This window comes from Vigna radiata, chromosome 6 (genome assembly GCF_000741045.1).
Source record: "Vigna radiata var. radiata cultivar VC1973A chromosome 6, Vradiata_ver6, whole genome shotgun sequence".
NCBI classification, from domain to species: domain Eukaryota; kingdom Viridiplantae; phylum Streptophyta; class Magnoliopsida; order Fabales; family Fabaceae; genus Vigna; species Vigna radiata.
The window spans coordinates 36,131,845-36,155,759 of NC_028356.1; the positions used below are offsets into that span (position 1 = coordinate 36,131,845).

General features: G+C 30.9%; 3 protein-coding genes across 3 annotated transcripts; 1 reads left to right on the forward strand and 2 right to left on the reverse strand.

Annotated features, from left to right (window-relative positions):
- Positions 1 to 5,157: 5,157 nt before the first annotated feature.
- Positions 5,158 to 6,953, reverse strand: LOC106765042 (F-box protein PP2-B10). The gene is made up of 3 exons (XM_014649529.2): positions 6,582 to 6,953; positions 6,281 to 6,399; positions 5,158 to 6,120 (listed from the first exon to the last, which is right to left on the reverse strand). The coding sequence occupies exons 1-3, from the start codon at positions 6,831 to 6,833 to the stop codon at positions 5,715 to 5,717; spliced, it is 777 nt and encodes a 258-aa protein (XP_014505015.1). The 5' UTR covers positions 6,834 to 6,953; the 3' UTR covers positions 5,158 to 5,714.
- Positions 6,954 to 11,938: 4,985 nt separating this feature from the next.
- LOC106765041 (F-box protein PP2-B10-like) lies at positions 11,939 to 13,406 on the reverse strand. Its single transcript, XM_014649528.2, has 3 exons — positions 12,963 to 13,406; positions 12,661 to 12,779; positions 11,939 to 12,499 (listed from the first exon to the last, which is right to left on the reverse strand). Exons 1-3 carry the CDS (start codon positions 13,212 to 13,214, stop codon positions 12,091 to 12,093), a joined length of 780 nt encoding a protein of 259 aa, XP_014505014.1. The 5' UTR covers positions 13,215 to 13,406; the 3' UTR covers positions 11,939 to 12,090.
- A 5,477-nt stretch (positions 13,407 to 18,883) lies between these two features.
- Positions 18,884 to 20,057, forward strand: LOC106764133. The gene is made up of 4 exons (XM_014648364.2): positions 18,884 to 19,043; positions 19,202 to 19,320; positions 19,452 to 19,594; positions 19,702 to 20,057. Exons 1-4 carry the CDS (start codon positions 18,992 to 18,994, stop codon positions 19,835 to 19,837), a joined length of 450 nt encoding a protein of 149 aa, XP_014503850.1. The 5' UTR covers positions 18,884 to 18,991; the 3' UTR covers positions 19,838 to 20,057.
- Positions 20,058 to 23,915: the final 3,858 nt, after the last annotated feature.

Below are 23,915 nucleotides of genomic sequence, written 5' to 3' on the forward strand. Positions count from 1 at the left end.
AGTGTTATTTAGAATTTGACACCTTGTGTGAAAAAGAGTCTCTCTTTGTGATAGATGTTCTTCACTGGATTGATTATCAAATATTTTTTTTATCGTGAGAAGTTGTCCTTCACAAGGATAGACTTCCTCAGTAGTGGATTTTTCTTGATCACTCTCATTCTCACTACTGAAGGATTCACTACTATAACTGTCAATGCCCCTCAATATGATAGTTCTTTTGGTGGGACATTGTGCATCTATATGTCCTCTTCCTAGACATTTAAAACACTTGATCTCACTGGTGCGAGTGTGTGAAGAGGATTCTTGTTTAGGTTTCTCATCAATTTTGGCTAGAGGATTGAAAGGCTCCTTTTCTTTTAAACTTTTTCTTTCAAAAGAAGGTTGAACTTGAGCTCTNTTAAGAGAGGTTTTTCTCAAATTTTGTTGCTCTACCTTGATACACATTTGGACAAGACTATCCAAATCTATATAAGGTAGTAATTCAACCTTATCTCTGATTTCATAATTAAGCCCACTCAAAAATCTATCCATTGTGAGTTCATCTGTTTCCTCAATTCTTGCCCTCATCATATGCAACTCCATCTTTTGTCTATATTGTTCTACAGACATAGAATTTTGTTGTAGTCTTTGAAGTTTATCCATAAGCTCTCTATGGTAATATGATGGAATATGTCTCCTCGTAAGGGCAGTGATCAATTCATTCCAAAATTGTATTGGAGGATTTTGGTGGCGCCTTCTTTCTTCCACTATGGCAGTCCACCAATACATGGCATACCCTTGAAAGCTTAGGGTAGCTAGAGGAACCTTCCTTTCTTCACTAACTTGGTGGCAAGCAAAAAGTTGCTCCACCTTCATTTGCCAATCTAAGAAGGCTTCTACATCATCCTTTCCATGGAAATGAGGCAAGTTAATATTGACTTCCTTAGGGGGAGGAGGTTCTTGAGTTTCCCTCCTATGTCTTCTAAAAGAAGAATAATCCCCATCATAATCTCCCATTCTAAAATTCTCTACCTCATGGTGAGAATCTCCACTCCTACTTCCCCTCATTCTCCCTTGCTCATCTCTCATGATTCTCAACTCACCTTGAATTATGGTGATTTGCCTTTCTCTATCTTGTTGAGCATAATCCATTTTTCTTTCAGTGTCAATTCTCCATTGAGTTAGCTCTCTAAGTTGTTTTGAAATATCTTTGAGAGTAACTTGCTCCTCAGAATCACTAACTCTTGGAGATTGATGCTTTGACATTTTGTGATTCTAAAAGTTTTCTTGTGTTACAACTTACTTTGATTTCACCCAAGAACAAATTCCAGGTAAGGGAGGTGAACCACTAGGGTTGCTTAAGTACCAAGCTTTTTCCTTGCCAAAAATGTTCTAGGCTACTTACTTAGTAGTTGTTACTTCAAGATTACTTCTAAGATCACAAAAGAAGACTCAAAAAAAACAAAGCAAAAAAGTAGGACTCTAAATTAGGACTCTAGAAGCGATCCCTAGGCGAAAAATTGAAAACAATTGGTAAATTGAAGGAAACTTAAAGACAATGGAAAAGTAAAGGTGAGGTCTCCTAGGTGAGGCTTAGACTTTGGATCTAAGACACACTCATCGTCTACCAATTTTTAGGTTATGAGACTTTAAGTCCAGTTAGCAAATGAGAGAAGAACACTTATGAGCTCTTCCACTTCACTTGCTTGAAATGGCCAACTTACAAAAAGTGAAGAAAGAAACAAAATACAAGGTGAAGAACACAAAGAAATGAAAATAGAGAACAATAAGGAAGTTTTAATGTGGCAGCTTTGGTTGCTCTCAATCAAAATCTGATGCAGCAATTAGCATCTCACAAGGCTCACAGTTGCAAAGTGGAGTTTCTCTGTTGAGACAGTGATCACACAGGAATTCTGCTGTCATGCTGCAATGATTTCACTAGCTGCAGCAGCACCATTTCTCCATTCCCGTAAGCCTTTCCTTGTGGCTTGTGTAATCAATCTCCTAACTTCCTTTGATGCTTCCTTGCATGTATAGAGTCTGAATTATAGCACACCTACACAGCAGGCCAGTTCAGAACTTACACTGCATCATGCTACTGCCTGTAATTACAACACAGACTGACACCAACACATAACCTTTTATCAAACAGGTTGTGTGCAAGAGTTCCAAAAAAATTTAACATCAAAGAATTAAGCAGGTTTTAATCACGGAAGCACTTCAAAAGGATCCTAGGAATAGTTCTAGATTAGATTGGACGGACATCAATGAATAACAGCAAGCAATTGGACCAGAAAAGCAGTTTTCGAAAAATATCACAAACTGTTTGTGATAATGCTTCAAAGAGCCGTCAACATTATGCAGAATTGGTTAATTCAGTCTCGACAATAACACTTTACTGGATGCATTGGTTCTTTCAACTTTTTTAATTTGACTTTCTTATTGTTTGGATCTTCTTAATGATATTTTACAAAACCAAGCTTTTACTACATCCAAGAATTAACCAATCAACCCAAATTCAGTTTGACAAACAGAATGTATTACTGCACTGCTACGGTCTCACAGGAATTGACTCAAAACTTGGCGAGTCACATAGGCATTTTGCATATAACAGCAATTGGTCAGCTTAGACAGCTTCAAACATGTTTGAATGATTAAAACAAACTTGTTTGAGCATAATTTCAGTTACAATTCATAACATATCAGAATTGGAGTATGGTAGTTCTGATTTAAGTCATTTTAAACAACTATGACAGCCAAATTTTGAAAACAAATGTAATTCAACTCAAACACAACAAGAATGAACTTAGGACACTCAAAGAAAATTGCTCAAAGTGGCAGGAAATGATTTAGATGGTTGGATATGATCTAAAGTACTTCAACCAGTTTTGCACGCAGAAAGGAATCAACTAAGTCAAGTGCAGATCGGTTAACTGCAAGTATCAAAGTATTCTGACTTTGCACACTCATTTCATGCCTAAAACAATTTTCATTATGGAACAACTTTCATGTAACACGAGAATTATGCAGACACAAGTCACCTAACAGTTCCAAACAATGAAACAGTACACATAACAGTTGTAGGCAATGAAACAGTACCACTGAATTTCAAAAATAGATGCAGTGTGATCTGTTATGGATCTACTGAATTCTCAAAGATTATCACCAATTCATACACATGAGCTCATCATCTCAATTGTCATCGCTCATATATTGTGCAGAGACATGTATCTCATACAGATTTTCAGTACAAACGCAGATCACACGGTTTTCAACCAGATTTTAAACAAAAATGGAATTGCACATGACATATGACATAATAGGATGGATGCTCAAATTAAAAATGACTCAACCAAAAATTTCAACCAATTAAAATGAACAGACTCAATCAATTAAAAAAAAATAACACGGTTCAAGACTCAAAGATCCTAAAAATGTCAAAACCAATGAAAGAGTAACAAGAATCAACAGAGACAGTGAAGGAATGGTGGTGACAGAATTTAAATTGCAGAAAGATGAACTTATCTCACGGCTCCAACATCCTTGCTCTGAATACCACTTGATGAGCCAAGTATGGAGATAGATCGGCTGAACCGAGAGAAGTTCCACGAATCAGTGAAGTTGCTGGATGTTAAGAATACTACGTCAGATTTCAAGCAGAAACACAGGCAGCGGAAGTGATGTCCATGGCAGTGAATGGATATGCGATCTATGGAGATATGGAAACGGAAGCTATGCTTAGGAGGTGGCTACAACTCAGGCAACCTTCCATACAAGGAAGGAAGTTGTAGGGAAAGATTTAAGTTAGGAATGACTTTCAGAAGGAGAGATGGCTGAAGCAAATCTCAGCAGAAATTCTCATTTATCTAAAAGTGATTTTACATGTGCTGCAAGATGGATTTATAGGAAATCCAATGAGCTATGTGTGGTGTAGATGGATTCCGAGAGAAATGGATCTCCATCCACGTGTCAATGTAAGGAAAATGTGCTAGCATCTAGAAACCTTATTTACAATGTGTGAAAAATAAGAAACACGTGATTTGATGCGGAAGAGAAGAGACTTGACCAGGGGTGTATTTAGCAAAAGAGGTTGTGCCGCTAGCAACTTTAGCACTCATGTGGACAGTTTTGCCCCTTCTTTTGGTGTCTTCAAATTCCACTTAAAAACGTATGAAGAGAACTTGCCTATTTGGATCCATGTCCTCAAGCTCTTCTTGGAATCTTCTAACCATGCTTAGTAATGGGTCCATGACCCAAGTCATCGTATTCGAACTAAACACTTTTAAAATAATATTTAAAATTTAAAAATGTGGCATTTTGTACATCACGAACCCATTGACGACCATGTTGTGTGATCCATATATTCATTGTTTGATTTCTGTTGTTGAACATCCAACAAACAATTTCTTCCATATATCTAATTCCACTTTTCTTCGGATTTTTGCTACCTTCAACAAACAAAATTCTGTTTTTATATTTTTTGTTTAATGTTCTTGCTTTCTTTTCTTTTCTCATGCCTCCATCCTATTTCTTTAATTAAATTCTCAATAATAATAATAATAATAATTATTATTATTATTATTATTATTGATGTGGTCATTTCTTCCTAAATTTTCATAAACTTCATTCTATATTTTCATATAAAACCTTCCCATTTTGTGCTTTTACAATCTAAATATAAAAAGTTATTTTTAAATTACCGCAATTTGAAAGTATATTTTTTAAAAGAATGATTTCTAGATCATACAATCCCTTATTATTGATGGGAAACTTTTTAATGTGGGAGCGAAGGAAATTAAGAAATAGCCTATTGATGTTTGGGCTATTACGGCCCAAGCCCAATTATTGTAGTGAGAAATTTTGAACTCAGGCTATTACTTCCTGCACCATATTCCAACACTCTATCATTAAAATGAAAAATTTTCAGGAGGCTTTTGATGGGGTGCAGTAAATCCTTACCATGAACTCATTGCAACATGATAACAAAACTGAGAATGTTGCATTGGTTAAAAGATTTCTATCAATGGTAAGAACACAATTTCATAAATAAAATAAGAATGAATTTACAGAAGTCTCAGTAGTTAAAATTGTATGATAAGATCAGACCTGTCAGTTTTTAGGGTTCTTTAGAGGAAAGAATTCCCCAGAAACAGCATCAAAATTTGAGATGACTTACACTTTGAAAATGTGTGCTTACTGTAATTCATCTCATAAAGCCAATTCCATAAGAGTTGCTATTTCACAGCATGCATGCTCAATTACACACACATTTCAGAGAAAATGCATCTTCCTTGAATGTTCCCATCATGTCAAGTCTCATAAGATGTTTACCCTTTTGTTAAAGGATGTACCTTTATTCCTTACTTTGATCCACCTCTCACACTCCAATGGAACAATTGCTCAACAAAGTTTATGCTTTTCCTTTTATGGAGGACAAAGGGAGTGCAGAAAGTCACAGCTCCTGATCTAAGGGTGAGAACTCATACCTCTTTCTTATCCCATAGCTACTTATGTTACTGTGTTGAACCTCTAACCTACAAAAGATGCTATGTGCAAGGAAAGTAAAACTCTGGAGCAAAACAAAACATGGGTAATCAAAAATCTTCCACTCTGGTAAAAGGTTGATTCAATGTAAAAGGGTATACAAAAATAAAAATATGAAAAAAAAAGGGTAACAGGAACTATGAATTCTTTGTAATTTCACTCTTCTCAGGCCAAACAACTCTTTTCACATATCAATGTTTAGGCCTAAGCTCTATTCCTTCAAGAATGAAACCACACTTCTGTATATGACTTGTTGTCTCCATGACTTTTATTTGCAATTGCTCTTCTTTTAGGCCTGAATTGAAGAACTCTCCCATCTCAATCTCCAACCACCCATCACTTCTCACTTTAGGACATTGTAGTTCTCTCAAACAATTATCTTTCACGTTCAGATCCAAACAGACGTATTTCGTGTTGGTACTACCTCCAGAAACACCAACTGATATCACTGTCGGATGGTAATGAAACCCACTTGCATTAATCATCTTGAACACCAGAAATACTGCATAATCAGTGTCTGATGACAGACCAACTGTGCTTATCTTCCCACTGATATCAAACCAGCACACAGCACGAAGCACAGCAACCGCTTCGAACCTGCTAACACAACAATTCTCAATGTCCTGAATTCTGATCAAAGTTGTGATCTTTCATACCACAATCAAACATAGCTGGGGTAGTTACAACAAACACTTGTAAAACCTTAAATTAAGGTGTCAAACAAAATGTTTCTCGAAACCTTAATCAATCAATTCACCTGGAGTCTGGCAGGCTTGTCCACTCCCAATGTTGAGCGGCATCACCCCATATAATGTCCAGATTTCTAGCAGAAAGCATGTAACACTTCTTCCCTGTCCTTTTGTCCAGCTGAACACTCTGCATTAATTTCGGAGACAACACATTTCATTCAGTTTGAAACCAGAAATGCTTGGTTTTGTTAAAACCACCAAACCAAATTCATGAGAAATTATTACATGACCCCAGATCGCCAAATTATGTTTGACCAAAATCATGAACGAGGATTACTCAAACCATATAATAAAGTTTTATATACTGACCTTTTTGCCCTGATCAATGATGGTGGGGTGGTTGCAGAGATTGAAATAGAGACCCTTCTTAGAACTGGATGAGGGAATGGAAGAAGGAGGAATTATTGAGGTCAAGTTGAGGAGAAAAGCGGACCACACAAAATCAGATTCAGCTGCAGAACAAAAGGCTCTTGAAACTAAGGAGAGCTTGCATGCATCCATGGGAGAGGTATGTGACAGTATCTCTGCAATGCATCCCTCTGCCAAATCTTCAAACTCCATTGATATCTGTCAAGCTTTTCCAGATAAAATCTATTACTGACTCAAAATTCTGGTAACTTATTTGGCATGTTTCTCAGAACAAAATGTGGGGGACACGGCATTTCTAACAATCTCTTTGGGATTTATTAAAGTTTATAGAAATAATACATTTTAAAGAAATTAACTTTTTATGAATAATATAATAATATATAAAAAATAGTGAATGAAATGAATTATCTTTTTTATTTAGAAAAGAAAGTAAAAGAAAAACAACAAGAAAAAAGCATAGTTGGGTGGCGACCGGTGGCTAAGAGGATATTTTGTTGGAGATAAGATTCTTTTATTATGGTGGGTCCCACCTTCGTACTGATGTTGTTGAATTACCATTCCTGATAACTCCTACACCTGTCATGGTCAAACTTTCTTCCAACAAACTTTAATTAGTCATAATAATGTAATATTAACACATTAATTATAAATATTTCTAATGTAGTATTTAGTTTTTTAATAAATTACTGTCAACTCTTTTTAATCAAAGATATTATATATTCTATCTTTTTTATTAACATAAAAAGTCTTTCATCTTTTCATAACATTACGACAAAAAATTCAAGATATTAGGCTTGTGTATTTTATTTTCTAATTTAAACTTATTTATTATATAATACAAAACAAATCGTAAATTATCGTTTTTTTAAAACTGTCCACTGTATATATTACCTATATTTATGATAGACGAATTCAATTCGAATAAAATATAGATCTAAATAAAAATTAATATAACTAAAAATTTACTTTAATATGTGTATTGTGAATAATATTAATTAATATCCAATTAAAACAAACGTAATTAAAATCATATTTTTTTAGTACTCATTCACTTTCTTGGTATTTTAATTAAAGTTGTTAAAATGGATCAATATTTCTGGATTTGTATGTCAGTTTGTCCAAAATATGATAGAAATGGATCAATATTTCAGGTCAGATAAAAATGTTTAATCTGTTAACTTATTTAAATATGATCCTTAATCCATCAAATTGATAGGTCAAAAACAAATTTCAGTGAACTTCCTTTCTTTTAAAACAAAAATAACTTAAAATATTATATTTTGTATTTTTTAAAGATAAAAATTTATAATTGTATTATAGTTTAAATAATTTAATATGTAAATACAACAATCATTTTAATTTATCTAATTTAAAATATTAATTAAACAATTAAAAGTTTAAAAAAATTTGTATTATTAATATATTTGTAATATTTATTTATATAAATAAATAAATTGAAAAGAAATTAAAAATAAATGACCAACTAACCTCTTAATCAATTCTTTAATAAGAGAGATCACAAGTTATAGCTTATTTTGTTATGACAAAACAACTCAACCAACTTATTTTTATATATCAATAGTAAGATAGGTTAAAAAATAGATGATTTATTTTGTCATCTCTAATTTTAATTAAAATAAAATTGGAATTAAATTAAAAAGTAAACCTATTTTCCACTCTAAACCTTTCACTTTTTTGGTTAAATAAATTTTAATTAAAAATATATTGACTACACTCATATTCATCACTTCATCTAAATTCAATTAAATATCAAATGAATTATAATTTTATAAACTCTTCATCACCTTACCTATAATGTGAATTTTAATTACAATAATATTAATAATATCACGTGATAGTGTTGTTATATTGGTAAAGCAATTAATGAAAATTCAAAAGGTTGAAAAAAAAAGTTAATGACTTTTGGCAGCCCATGTTTTAAGTGGATTGCTGACTATTCAATTACTCGATTCATAGGATTCATAGGATCGTGTTACACATCAATTGGGACCCACTTCATCTTTTTTTCTCATCATAAAAAAATCTAAGAAGCGATAAGAACAAAGAACATAAAGAGAATCCCATCACTGTATTAACAACCGTATCTATAAAAACAAAAATAATTAATTGATAGATTTAAATATTTTACATTCATTTAATATTATTTTTATTTATTTTTTATTTTTTACTTTTTTAAAGAAACCTTTACCCACCAAAAATTAAATGTTCCTTTTGGAAATAAAAAAATCAAAGAGGAAGAACACTTTGCAGCTTTTTCCGGTTCACAACACTGTCTTTTTCTTTCAAAAGAAATACATGTTTTTACTCTCGTTTAATTATAAATTGTAGCATGTAATTAATGAGATTAAAATATAAGTTATACAAGTTCAATATACTCTTATGGGAATGTTACATGGAAAAAAAATCACATTTTGAGGATTTTTTCGATAAAGTTTTGACTACTGATTTTAAAGAGAGATCACATAAATATAGTATAAGTCTAATTTAATAACTTCATTTTCAAAAATAAGTTTTTTACATGAGTGTATTTTTTCTTAAACGTATAATAATCTTTACTTATATATAATTATAGTGGTGATTCTAACATGCTTAATGTGTCTATATTTTAGATGGATTAAAAATTTCATATACGTGAAATATAAATTTTATCGTATAAATTAATTTATAAAATTTAGTTAAATTTAAAATTTATCTTTTAATACTAACAATAGTGTTTTTGTCACGTTGTTATCAAAACAAATCTTAAAATAATAAATTTGTAGTTAAATTTAAAATTCACATTTTAAAATTTGTAGTTAAATTATGAATAGATTTTTTTAAAACGAAAAAAGTTTACTTTTGATTATCACAACTTTAGTATCGGTTTTGGAAGAATTTTCAGCCCTTGGAAAGAGACTTACAATAAAAGAAGACATAATAAGAAGTTTGAGTAAGATACAAAAGATCTTGAATGAATAATTTTCAAAACGTTCTCATATTTGTGTCTTATTGTTATGTCATTATATGTAATTAAACTCTTTCGTGGTGATATTCAACGAAGTCATTCAACATTAAAAAAAAAAAAAAAACTAATAATCAATTATACAGGTTTCACATAATCGATTATACATGTTTTTTTTTTCTTTCTTGTGTAATCAATTAGATTTTGTTATAATCTATTATATACAAATTTAATTAGAGATCATGAAGAAAATAGAAGATAAAAAAGTTTAATTTATTTTTTAATATATTTGTTTCTATTGCATTTATTAATTCTAATAAAACTTAATATCAAAACATTGATATTATAGTATTAGTTTTAAATTGATAATGATGCTTTATCAATTTTTCGAATAAGAATTTATATTTATTTATTTTTAAAATTTTATGTTCAAAAAATATCAAAATTTAAACACAAACAAATTTTACTTTCACGTGTAAATTTTAAAATTAAAATGTTTTTCCTTTAAATATATTTTTATCTTTTAATATTTAACATAAAATTTAAATGTGTTTGTCTTATAGAGTTTAATTTATATAATTTAAAAATAAATAAATATAATCTTTCTCATGAATTAGTATTAGACATTTTAATTAATCAAAATATATTTTATATTTATATATAAATTATTTATTTTGACATATTTTAATATAAATATCAACTTGAAATATTATTTAATGACCCAACAATTTAATATTAGGTAATGATAGATTGATATATTTACACTCATTTAATAACATGATTTTTTATAATAAATAATGAAAAATAATGTGTCAAAAATAAGTGTAGATGTGTGTGAAAATATATTTATTCTTTAACATTATTAGAGTAAAATATGAAGTCTAAATTTGAAAATTACAATTCTTCATTATTTTTTCGTTTTTTAATATCATTAATAAAACAAACAGATGCTTGTTGTCAGAACACCCTTTACTTTACGTCCCATTCATACCTCTCTTTCTTTCTCCTTCGTTCTATTCAGCAAGCTAGTGTACCTCATGTTGCAATTTTCCAAAGTTTCAACAATAATTCTCAAATTACCTCTCTTTCTAATTTCTTAACTTTTCAGTTGTTTATTTAATTATTTTTTATTTTTATTAATTATGTTAAAAAATAGACTTAAACTTAATTCAATTTTAAGAAATCGAATTATAAAATAAAGTTTACTTTAATTATAATTTTGATGTGGATTTAAGTCTAATTTAGTTTCACAATATCGGTTTATAAAAGAAAATTTATATCTATTTATACATTATAAATTGATTTTATCTCTAATCGATGAAAGATTTTTATATAAGAGTTATTAAATATTTTTTTCAATTTTTTTTATAAATAGACCTTTTGTATTTGTATATTTGGTTTTCTTGCTTTAATTGATGCTTCACTTTTCCAATTTAGAAAGATGAATTTTCTTTTTCAACAGTCATATTCAGACTTTAAGAATTTTCTTTCTCTTATGTTGTCGCAATTGCTTGGTTGGAAAAATAAGAAACATGATTTTTTTTATAATCTCCACCGACATCGAAATCGAAACCAATCAATGATGCATAGGAATTTGGATTTTCTATTTTGTTGTATTGTATGTTTATTGTAACTTTAAATTACATAATTTTAATATTTAAAAATGCATTAAATTATTTTAATGTGTAAGAATTAGAAAAAAACGCATTTACTATTTTGGATTGGTTTTTTCGGTAAATAAACATTATATACCGGAATAGTATTTTTGGGAAACAAATTAAATATATACTTTTAGAATGTTTTTCTTGGATTGTATATAAATTTTCTTTTCTAGAATGTTATTCCAACACTTCCAGAAATACCAATCTGGAAGCATATTAATCTAAACTTTACCATTTTGAAACATTCTCACGAGCTCCACCACACCTTGTCGGATGATTCTCTTACAAGTTTCAGCCACCAGCACAACACAATGTCTTCAAATAAAAACTTAAGGGACAAAATTGGAATTTCAAATCTTGTATAGTGTAGATAAAAATTGAAAGGGTGCAGAAAGTAACTTCCTTGATTCAATGCATTTGATTGTGCTACGGTGCGGCCCAATCATGGCAACACACCAAACCAATTTGATGCATAGATTAACTACTTTGGTGACTTCTAAAAGTTTGGAAAATGTTTTTTAATAATTTTTTTTACAATTAGTTATATATAATTTGTGATTATTCATTCTAAATATACGAACCACCAATAAAACAGTAATTCATGTTTTTTTATTGAAATAAATGAGTTTTATTTTTTCTTTAACCAACGTCAACTACTTCAAACAAACATGATATTAAGCTAATAATAATAAATATTAAATAAAATGTTACTATAAAATAATACTTTACATATTTGTACAATGTTTATGGGAAAAAAGAAGAACATGTCAAAGCAAAGAATAAACTGAGAAATCTGCATTCTTTGGAAGCTTTCAGCCTTCATATATCAGACATGTTTAGGCCTAATTTCTATTCCTTCAAGAACAAAACCACACTTCCAAATATGGCTTGTTGTCTCCATCACTTTCACATGCAATTGCTCTTCTTTTAGGCCTGAATTGAAGAACTCTCCCATCTCAATCTCCAACCAACCATCACTTCTCACTTTAGGACATGGCAGTTCTCTTAAACGATTATCTTTCAAGTTCAGATCCAAACAAACATATTTGGAGTTGGTATTGCCACCAGAAACACCAACTGATATCACTGTCGGATGGTAGTGAAACCCACTTGCATTGATCATCTTGAACACCAGAAATACTGCATAATCAGTGTCTGATGACAGACCAACTGTGCTTATCTTCCCACTGATGTCAAACCAGCACACAGCACGAAGAACGGGAACCGCTTCGAACCTGTTAACACAACAATTCCTCAATGTCCTAAATTCTGATCAAAGTTGTGTTTTTTCATACCGCAATCAAACATAGCTGAGGTAGTTACAACAAACACTTGTAAAACCTTAAATTAAGGTGTCAAACAAAATGTTTCTCGAAACCTTAATCAATCAATTCACCTGGACTCTGGCAGGCTTGCCCACTCCCAATGGTGAACATCATCACCCCATTCAATGTCCAGATTTCTAGCAGAAAGCATGTGACACTTCTTCCCTGTCCTTTTGTCCAGCTGAACACTCTGCATTAATTTCGGAGACAACACATTTCATTCAGTTTGAAACCAGAGATGCTTGGTTTTGTTAAAACCACCAAAACCAAATTCGTGAGAAATTATTACATGACCCCAGATCACCAAATTATGTTTGATAAAAATCATGAACAAGGATCACTCAAACCATATGATAAAGTTTTATATACTGACCTTTTTGCCCTGATCAATGATGGTGGGGTGGTTGCAGAGATTGAAATAGAGACCCTTCTTAGAACTGGATGAAGGAATGGAAGAAGGAGGAATGATTGAGGTGAAGTTGAGGAGAAAAGCAGACCACACAAAATCAGATTCAGCTGCAGAACAAAAGGCTCTTGAAACTAAGGAGAGCTTGCATGCATCCATGGGAGAGGTGTGTGACAGTATCTCTGCAATGCATCCTTCTGCCAAATCTTCAAACTCCATTGATAAAGCTTCTTCTTTTTCCTTCCAGTAATGGAGATATATATGTTAACTAAGAATGATGATGATGATGATGATGCTTGTACCTTTGTTGCTTTTATCAGTTGCCTTTTTCTTCTTTGTTTGAGTAGTCACTTGGTCAACTATTCAATTGCTTGCACAAATTGGGTGTTGTACAGTTTAGACAATTACGTTAATGAGGTTGAGTATTTATAGATAAGAAAACGTTTCTTTCATCCATTTCCCTAGCATTTTGAAAATCCTTATAAAGATAAAATGATTTTAATAAAATTTATTTTTTATATTAAATAAAGAATAAAAAATAGTGAAATATGATAATATATAAAAAATTATGATATTAAAGTACCTTTTTCCTATATCCTATAGATAAATGGATAAATTCTTTGTAAGGCTCTTCCTGGTGCATGTTTTGAGCTTTCTTTGTCGAAATTATATTTTATTCAATTTTAGAATTAAAAAATAGTTATTCCAATTTGTAACTTGAAAGAAACTGTGGGTAGGTTAGCATCTTGGATAAGGTAATCTATATTACGTTGTGGCAGAAATCGGTGGGCCCGGCCTGTTTTAGGAAACATTTGAGTAAAATAAGATAAACATGTAAAGTAATAAATAGATATAAAATAATAGTCAATTTTGTACTTCTAAATTTCTCTCCTCTCTTGTTTATTTCTTTATTGAACATTTTCAAAAAGTTTCTCATTTTTTTTTTTTACTTTATTTCTTCTTCCCCAAAGAAAGAAAGTATCGTGAACCTCCACTCAGAATCCATTTTCAAATGCTTTGAAGATTTAATGGCGATTTTATTTAGGGTTAAATATGTTTTTAGTTCCTATATTTTGGGGCGATTTTGGTTTTAGTCCCTCTTTCAAACTAAGGTACAATTTAGTCCTTCAATTTTAGAAAACTTTGGTTTTAGTCCTTTTTACCAAATTTTTTTAACTTTATTTGATGTTTCAAACGCGTTTCTCAATTAACATTGAAGCAAAAATGTGTTAAATAGTGTAAACAATCCAAATGCTATAATGAAACGTGCTTGAAACAGCAAATAAAGTTAAAAACTTTTGGTAAAAAGGACTAAAACCAGAGTTTTCTAAAATTGAAGGACTAAATTGTACCTTAGTTTGAAAGAGGGACTAAAACCAAAATCGCCTCAAAGTATAGGGACTAAAAACATATTTAACCCTTTTATTTATTTATAGTCGGAACACGAAAGAATAATCATTAAGTAAGAATATAGCTATAAATAACAATACATATATATATACCATCTAATAAAAACTTTTTTCTACTTAATTATGTAGATAGATGTATTTAACGTTGGAATCACTATAAACACATATTTATAATGGTTTTTACTGTTTTATAAAGTCATTATCAATAAATTTTATCCTATCACTTAAAGTTATTTGTCTTTGTGTTTGAGATCATTATCTTGCCTTAAAACTGATATTTCTTACGACTTTCATCATATAAATCATTTTATTCTTTATGATTATGAATGATTGTTAAAATATTAGGATATCTCCTTATTTGAATCTTTATATCAATGCATATATTGAAGGAATGCTATCATAAAATCACCTTACAAGATTCTTATAATTAGGTCAAACTTAAACTTTCATCCATAAACATGATTCCACATTAATTATCAATTGTCAAACAATCACTCATACTTGTATTCATCCATACTAAGTAATATCATGATGATGATCAATTACAACCATCACATATTTTCATACACACTTAAATCCATTAACAAGCCCATTATCATCATAGTTCATACATCTTTTTACATGCACATATTCATTAATGAATCCATCAACAATTCCAACCATATACATTTTTTTATTCAAAGATCAAACCAAAACCTCAAATAAGAAATGTTTTTCACAAAAGAAAAACCTAAAAAATAGGACAAACATAAGAAATTAACTTTTTCAACTATAGATCTCAAATAAAAAATCTCATATGTCAAAGTAACAATTCATTTGTCTAGGAACAATTGTCAAAATTTCATTTTGATTCAATAGTTCACGAAGTGAGAGTCCTATTTTTTCTATTGAAAACTAGAAAAATATCCCCATAACCCACTAATTTAATTGCGTCTTGTAGTCCAAAAGTGATGCTTGATGGTAGTCCAAAAGTGGTGCCTGATGGCGCTGGCAAGTGAGGGTGTATCATCATCCAAAACTTTCTCTTTAAGCTTTGATTAAAGAGAGATTCTTCCTACACCTCACTCATCTCTTCCTGCACCTCCTTTGTCAGATAATCATTAAGTGTTACTTTTTTTAGTCATTAAATAATTAAAAGAGATCATCCATTCCTCTCTCCTTATTGATACTTTCAAACCCTACACCCCCCTTTTTCTTCTCTCTTATCTGAGTGCTTCTCCTCCTCTCCTTCATTTGCTTCTCACAGTCTCTTTTTCTTTTCCGTTGATTCTGAGTTGCCTAAGTTTGTATGTGATAGCCTTAACTTAGAAGTGTGGTTAAGAACATAGTGTTGGAACTGTAGTTAGATAACTTGTGGCGCTTGAAAACGCAGTTAAAAGTTCACCGCAGTTGAAAATGCGCTTTAGCAATTGGAAATGCAGTAACCGCAGCTTGAATTGCGGTTCATTTCCACCGCAGCTTGAATTGCGGTTCATTCCCACCGCAGCTTGAAGTGCGGTTCATTCCCACCGCCGCTTAAACTGCGGTTCATTCCCATCGCAACTTGAATTGCGGTTCATTTCCTACATGTATTTCCTTTCCTATTTTGAAAATTTTTTCACTGTTAGATTATCATTTTCTTCACTGTTTCTTTGTTTCAGAGAGTTTCGAAAATATTAATGGAGTAAAAATATCACATTAATTTTATATCATAATTAAATATAATAAACAATTAACATTTATAATAAATATACCAAATTATTATTTAATTCTCAAAAAGTTATATAAATATTCTTAAATATTTAACGTCAACTTTGCGCAGTTCCATAAAAAATAATTATCTTTCCCTCTCAACCCCACCAAACAAATGAGACCAAGAAAAAGAAATAGAAGAAAAAAAATAAGTATTTTTAATTTTATTATTCTAAAAGAAATAAAAAGAGGACCTAATTTTTTTTCTGAAACTGGTGCACAAGTAAAACACATGGACCAATAAAAGAAAGTCCTTTATATACATTTAAAAAAGTGGGTAAAATATAGGTAAAGCACACTTAACCACAACTCGAACAACGGTGGAAATGAACCGCAATTCAAGCGGCGGTGGAAATGAACTGCAATTTAAGCTGCGGTTCCTGCATTTCCAATTGCAGCATTTCCAATTGCAGCCAATTATAAAGCGCATTTTCAATTTGCAATGAGCTTTTAACTACATTTTCAAGTGAGGCTAGTTATCTAATTATACTTCCAACACTATGTTCTTAATCACACTTCCAAGTTAAGGCCGCAAGTAGCACATACAAGCAGTATATACAAATATCACATACAAACTTACTGAACACAGAATCAATGGAAGAGAAGAAAAGAATGTGAGAAGCAAATGAAGGAGAGGAGGAGAAGCACTCAGAGAAGAGAGAAGAAAAATGGAGATGTAGGGTTTGAAAATATTAATAAGAAGAAAGGAATGGATGATCTCTTTTAATTATTTAATAACTAAAAAAAAGTAACACTTAATGATTACCTGGCAAAGAAGGTGCAGGAAGAGATGAATGAGGTGCAGAAAAAATTACTCTTGATTAAATAATTTGATTCCTCACCACTTAATAAATTTTTTAAAATTTATATTTTTAACTCTAAGTTGAGCTAGATTACTCAATTGGATTAAAGAATATGTTAATTTTTATATGAATTTAATTCATCTTTAATTGTTATTGAATTTTTTCATTAATTTATCATGGAAAATAATAAATTTTATAAAAAATAATTAAATGTCCTCATTTACATGATTTTTAATTTAATTAATAAAATATTTAGACATTTGGTGATAATGGTTTTATCAAAGATGAATGAAATTCTCTTCATATGCTTCTTTACATTAATTTGTAAAGAATTATATATATGAATGGTTTATGCAATTTTTTTTAGTAAATACTAATTCAAAAATTTCTATAAAATTAAGTATATATATATATATATATATATATATATATATATATATATATATATATATATATATATATATGTGTGTGTGTGTGTGTTGTGTTAAATTAAAAAAGGAATGTTCGCAAATGATAAATAATCTTTTATGTCTTCAAAAGATATAGAATCTAAAAAAATTTACATTCATCTTTCTCACAAATAAAAGCACAATTAAGCAAATTCCCCTTTCCCAAGTTAACTAATTGATAGTTTACTTTCCTCCATTGACTATTTAATGGTAAGTATCCTCTAATTAATATTTTGCATTTAAATGTTATGAAAAAAAATAATTAAATTCAGAACATATTTGAAATCATTTCTTTGTAAAAAAACACAAAAATTAATTTACAAAATTGTTCTCATATAATTATTTTAATTTTTATCTTTTAATCAATAAAAAATAATATAATTTTGTCTTTTTCTTTTTCTTTTGCAAATAATCTTTACTTTTTATTATTATTATTATTTCATAAATTCTACTATATGATTATTTTTTGTTGTTCAGTATATTTTGTTTATCTGTTAAAATTTTTAAGTGAATAATAACCTCTTACACAACCTTATTTCAAAATATAATTTAGATGATGGATTTAGTTGATAATTATTACATTTAAAAGAAAGTAAAAACAAGAACAAGAAAAAAAAATGAGAGTGAGGTAGGGACTTCCCTAAGGATATTTTCTTGAAGATAAGATTTTTTATTCAGGTGGGTCCCATATGCATATACCCTCAATTATCATATATCATACTCACACCCACCATAGGTTCCTTTTAATGAAACTTTAATGAATCACAATAATAATACATTTTAACATATTCTTTTTGACAATACTTACATGAGTTTATGATTAGTTGATTTCAAATATTTATTTTAAATATAAATTCAATCAAACAAATAAAACAATAATACGTATTCTGTTATAAAAAAGTTATTGAAAAAAATTTGTAAAAATATCATTGTCCTTTAACCTATTGTTTATTTTAACACTATATAACTTACATTTATTAAGATACTTTGTAAATTAATTAAGGTGAGACAAAGCCTTAATTTATTGAAAAATGTTTTATTATCTTTTCAATAAAAAAATGTTGTTATTATTAATCTTTGTTTGTCCTATGTGCAGATTCAGATATCCAATGACAAAGCCTTATCCGATAATGTTATTATTTACATTTTTTTCTCAAAAATATATGACATTTATTTATCTATTTTATTGTGAAAATAAAATACAACCACAATATACGCTTCAATGTGTCTCCATGACCAGTTCAAAACAAGAAATAAAACACTTAAAAAATAGAACATTCAGTTTAAGGTTGATCAAAACAAAAACATATTAACGCTAATATCGCCACCTTGTTTTCTATTCTATGGGCGACATTAATTGAAGTCCAGAACATTCATTTACTTTATTCATCAGAATCATAGGATAGACAGTATTATATAAGATGTGGGACCCATTTCATCTTTTCTCATCACGCTTGAAAAAATCAAGAAGAGATAAGAACAAAGGAAAAAGAAACATCTCATCACTGTCATCAAGAACAATATAAAAATATTAGAAACCTGTGATGATGAGGAGCAAGTAGGTTAATTTTCCTTTTAGATATTACTCACAGTTTCACAACACAATGGGTTCTCTTATGGCAGGATGGGACTCTACCCATGTGGATCCTAAATCAGGTAATTAACAGATAATTCAATGTTTGATTTCGTGTCGGATTAAGTTAAACAAAGATCTATAATTTATATTAATATCTGATGAATTTTATGCTTTGTGTTTAAGCCTTTTTTAATAATGGTGATTAGTGATGAGATTATTAACGTTTTTAATGTTTCAGCCACACTTAAGAGGAACCGTTCACTGACCAAAGATGAAATTAATGCTTTCTGGAAATCAAAGAAGAAGATAGAAGAAGAACACCTTACTGCTATTTCCAGTTCATCACACACTATTCAGGTTTCAAACTTCTGCATAACTTTTTGTTAAATGCATTTATCAGATCTCTGCATATAAACTTTAATCTGCATGATCATATCAGTTTATGGTAGTATTTATACATGTCTGTTATCTTCTCCCTTCTGATGCAGAATGGACAGGGCAGGAAGAACAGCACAGAGTCTGAGAGGAAGTTTCAGAAATCAGTGAGCATGCCAGTGACACGTGTACGTGAAAACCTCAATAAGGACCTTTTTGATACAAGTTTGGAGCAGCTTATCGAGAAAAATGGCTGGTAATAATATGAACTTTTTCTCTTGCAATATTAATTGTACAACTAATCCAATTTTACAGTGTTATTATAGTTAATTAATTATGCTTTTAATATGTGCGTGCATGCAGGTGGACGAGGAGTAGCTGGGCATTTCTGAATGAGCCTCCAGTGAATGAAGCTGCATCATACAAGTACACATCACAGTTTCATGTTGCCAACATGGAATCATCAAAATTTAACCCTCAAAATGGAATTAGTGCTTGATGTCTGCATAAAAACTATATAATATAATATAACATGATGTTATTAGTGGTTGGTGTTGTTCATGTTGAGTGAACTATATATATGTTATGAGAGAATTTGGAGTGTGTTTTTGGTTTGGAAGAATTGAAGGCAGCAAATGGAGAAAGAACTTCTGATGTTGAAATGTGTGGCTTGTTTGATCTGAACAATTAATGAATGACTTTGATATGCTAATTATTTACTTCTTTGTTATCCTTTTGGAAATTTTTGTTACTTTCCTTTTTGTAACATCCCAATAAATATAACCAGAAGCTATAATTCGTTTTAGGAGTTAACATGAATAATAAAGGTGAACAGTAATGAATGAGCATAGAAGTGAATTAAAAAAAAGTAGAATTAACATTGGAATTTAAAATTGTACAACAGTCAGATTGGATACAACATTTAGGAACTAGACCGAACGGTCTTGGTACAGTTCATAGACCAAACGGTTATCAACACAAAGGTTCCCTATGTCGAACGGTTTTACAAAGCTTTAACTGGACGGCTAACTAACTAAGCAACTGAAAATAAACTACACTAAGGACCGAAAGGTCCTGCACAGCTTTCAGGCACGACCTCCACGGGTTGTACGGCCTGCACGGCATCTTCCAGAGTATCCTCCAAGGTAGCTTCCAAGGTACCCTCTGCTCACACCCAAAAAGATGATCATTGCAATGAAGGGAATAACCGGACGCTCAAATACCGAACGACAACATAGACAAAGACATAACAGATAAGGGTAAGCTTATGTAAATTTAATTAAGCATTTCATCATACAAGTAAACATGCAAGCCAAAAACCAAATCAACAATTCATACATCATCTCTGTACATGCAAACTACGTTCATCAACTTATGACGACCACTAAGACACTGTCCGGATGGTATGAACCACGTAGCCCGACGTCCCTAGCACCCGGTATGGTGTAGTAGCTGCCTTTACTTATCAGCTGCCACCCGAGGTTAGTCCTCAAACGATCATCTGTTCGTATGACCGCGGACCTCCTGCCATTCCCACACATGAGTAACCTTTCTCTACCTGAGAAAGCGTTATCACGGAATATCAGGATCAGGACGACAGCCTAGGTCTGACCATGTTCATACTTTACCAATCATCACCACTTCATGAGATATTCCTCCCGTGGAATTCCCTTACTCAGCCAAATTCAATCAATGTTCATTATTTCTTTCATATTGGAAGGATGTTAATAAAACAACAGAAGGATCAAAGATAGAATAAGATATTGAATAAGACTAGAACGTTTGACCGGATGGTCTGGCAAGAAAGAGAACCGGACATCAAAGAATGAAGTATAAATAGTTGGTCGGATGATCCGGCTACGAACAGGACTCAATACCAAAGATTGCAATATAACCAATAGTGACCGGGTGGTCCGGCAAGGAATAAGACTGTACACCAAAGGATGAACTATAAGTGATAGTTATCCGGACGGGTTTTTCTTTACAAAGAATGTTATAAAACGAGCACTAACATGGTCGAAGGCTGGTCTATGACCGAACACTTTTCAAACCGGACGGATCAAGCAATGAGAAACTCTTTCAGAAATTAATGGATTTACTCAAATGAAAACCAGACGCTTTGATAAATAAAGGCTCACTAGACCGAACGGTCATTAAATGGCCAGACGGATTTAAAGGAAGAATATTAAATTGAATTGCTTTATAATTTAAGTGTTCGCCTAAGGCCGAACGCTTGTAAGACCGAACGCTTGGTTTATGACCAGCGTCCTTATGTAATTATCAATATTAATATTAAATGAGGTAAACTAAATTGAGAAACTTATTATGCCAAATAGTTCGAATGGACCGAACGGTAAGGGGAGGACCGAATGGTCCTAATGACCTTCGAATCACAGATTCATATTTTCTCTAAGTTTCATACATTCATACCAAGTACAGAATTTAAAACTCATACATATCATACAATTCATACAGGAGCATATAATATTTTATCATACCATTTAAATCATACAATAATTTCATACAATCCAAACCATACAAAGAAATTAGAATTAAATCTTATAAGCTTCCCTTACCTCTAATTCCAGCTAAAACTTCTGACGTACGTTGGCAGCAACTATCTCTTCTAAGATTCCAAAGCTTCTAGAGTTAAATACAAAATAGGTTCAGGGAAATGGTTTGATAGTCACATGCAAGCCTTAAGGGTGCATGCATGTAAGAAGACAAAGAGGTTTCAAGGGTCATGACACTTACCGGTCCCGAACGGAAATCTACTTGGTACAAGTTGAAGGTCTTGATGCCGGTAGCAAGATTTTTGAATGGATGTAAGGGATCGGAGAAGAGATGAAGGTTAGAAATCTAGAGAAAAGGTTGGGAAGTTTAGAGAGAAGGAGGAGGATTTGTGACTTTCAGAAAGTTTGAGTTTTGAGGAAGAAGAAGATTGCATGGGAAAAGTGGCGTCAGGTTTGTATCCTACCTCATATACGGCCTCCATTTAGAACATTCGGCCCACTCCCAGCTTGCCACCTGACTTCTACTTCCTGGAAGCTCACATTCCTACTGCTGCTACACGGATCACGAAGGAAGGGAATTAAAAACTGGCAGAGTTGGTCTCCCACTATCCAGGGAAGACCGGACGGCTTGACACATGTACCCCACTAAGGAGGGATATTAAATGGGGTGTGACACTTTTCATTCTTTTTGAGAAAAATAAGATAAAATTGTTGGCTTATTTATTATTTTCGATGTTATATTTATTTTTTTAATAAATTTAAATATCATGTATGAATAAAATAATTATTTAGAATGAAAGAGTATTAAGAAAATAATTTCTATTATAGTTTATTAATTAAGTTTGTTTTCATGATGACGCTTGTTCACTCGTTTAATTAAATGATTGGGCTTGGGCTTGGGCTGTCCATGTATACGAAAGGTGGATGGTTCCCACATTTGATTCAAGTTGTTAATGGGCCAAGCCCGTTTTAGATTGCTTTCTCATTTTCAAACATAATGAATCACATTAAGATGTCGACTTGTTCTCCATTTCAAATAAATCAGTAAACACGTTAAAAACATATTGCTATAAATCTCAAGCACAACCCATATTAGTTAAGTAATAATAAATCATAAATTCAAATATTATTAAAATAAGAATTCACGTGATGTGCATTATATTCGTCAAGCTATGTGCCAATCTTTAATTTTAATAATAATAATAATAATAATAATAATTATAATAATAATAATAATAATAATAATACAATAAAATGAATTAATATTTCATAACTAAATATATATAACTCAATAAATATTAATAGATACAATACTTAATTTATCGTGACATATTATAATTTCAACTTTCAATCCACACGTTATGATTTGAGTTATTCTAAAAGGTATTGCAATAATTATGCCAATAAAAATAAATACTGTAATTTTTATTTAAAATGTGGAAAAAATAAAAGTATATTTAATATTATTTCAATATTAAAAATAAAATTAATTGCATGTCAAGTTCCCACTGTAAAGTTTCATTTAATAGCATAAACATTAAATAAAACATAAGATATTTTGATAATGTACAATGTAGATAAGAAAATATAAAATATTAATACAATTATCCAGAGTAATAATTATATTATTATGTACAATATATCATAAAACTAACAAGTCTCATAAAAGATAGAAATGACTATACAATATCTAACTAAACCTAAAAGATCATTCAGCAACATCATCGACCTTCATCAACGACATATTAATATTTAACTCATCCTCTATTCACACCAACAGATAGAGGTGTCAATTTAACCCATGACCCCTGGGCCAACCCCAACCCACTATTGAAAAAGTCCTATTTTAAGAAGCCCCTTAAGTAGGGGGCCAGAAAAAAGCCCCAACCCTCAAAACCCCCTCTCAAGTGGGTTAGGGTCAGGGTTAAAGTGGGTTTAGCCCCACTCCAAAACTTTAATTAAATTTTAGTCTCACTCCAAAACTTCAAATTAAATTTTAGAAATAATATAATTTATATATACATAATTTTTTGTAATTTTACACTCTCTCTCTAAATTATACAA

What these genes read in the sequence shown, in the direction of transcription:
- LOC106765042 (XM_014649529.2), bottom strand. Translation starts at nt 6,833, where the DNA reads ATGGAGTTTGAAGATTTGGCAGAGGGATGCATTGCAGAGATACTGTCA. An exon ending in TCATTGATCAGGGCAAAAAG is followed by an intron (nt 6,400 to 6,581) that starts GTCAGTATATAA and finishes AAATTAATGCAG; the next exon opens with AGTGTTCAGCTGGACAAAAG. An exon ending in ACAAGCCTGCCAGACTCCAG is followed by an intron (nt 6,121 to 6,280) that starts GTGAATTGATTG and finishes TTGTGTTAGCAG; the next exon opens with GTTCGAAGCGGTTGCTGTGC.
- LOC106764133 (XM_014648364.2), top strand. Translation starts at nt 18,992, where the DNA reads ATGGGTTCTCTTATGGCAGGATGGGACTCTACCCATGTGGATCCTAAA. An exon ending in CCATGTGGATCCTAAATCAG is followed by an intron (nt 19,044 to 19,201) that starts GTAATTAACAGA and finishes TTAATGTTTCAG; the next exon opens with CCACACTTAAGAGGAACCGT. An exon ending in CTTATCGAGAAAAATGGCTG is followed by an intron (nt 19,595 to 19,701) that starts GTAATAATATGA and finishes GCGTGCATGCAG; the next exon opens with GTGGACGAGGAGTAGCTGGG.
- LOC106765041 (XM_014649528.2), bottom strand. Translation starts at nt 13,214, where the DNA reads ATGGAGTTTGAAGATTTGGCAGAAGGATGCATTGCAGAGATACTGTCA. An exon ending in TCATTGATCAGGGCAAAAAG is followed by an intron (nt 12,780 to 12,962) that starts GTCAGTATATAA and finishes AAATTAATGCAG; the next exon opens with AGTGTTCAGCTGGACAAAAG. An exon ending in GCAAGCCTGCCAGAGTCCAG is followed by an intron (nt 12,500 to 12,660) that starts GTGAATTGATTG and finishes TTGTGTTAACAG; the next exon opens with GTTCGAAGCGGTTCCCGTTC.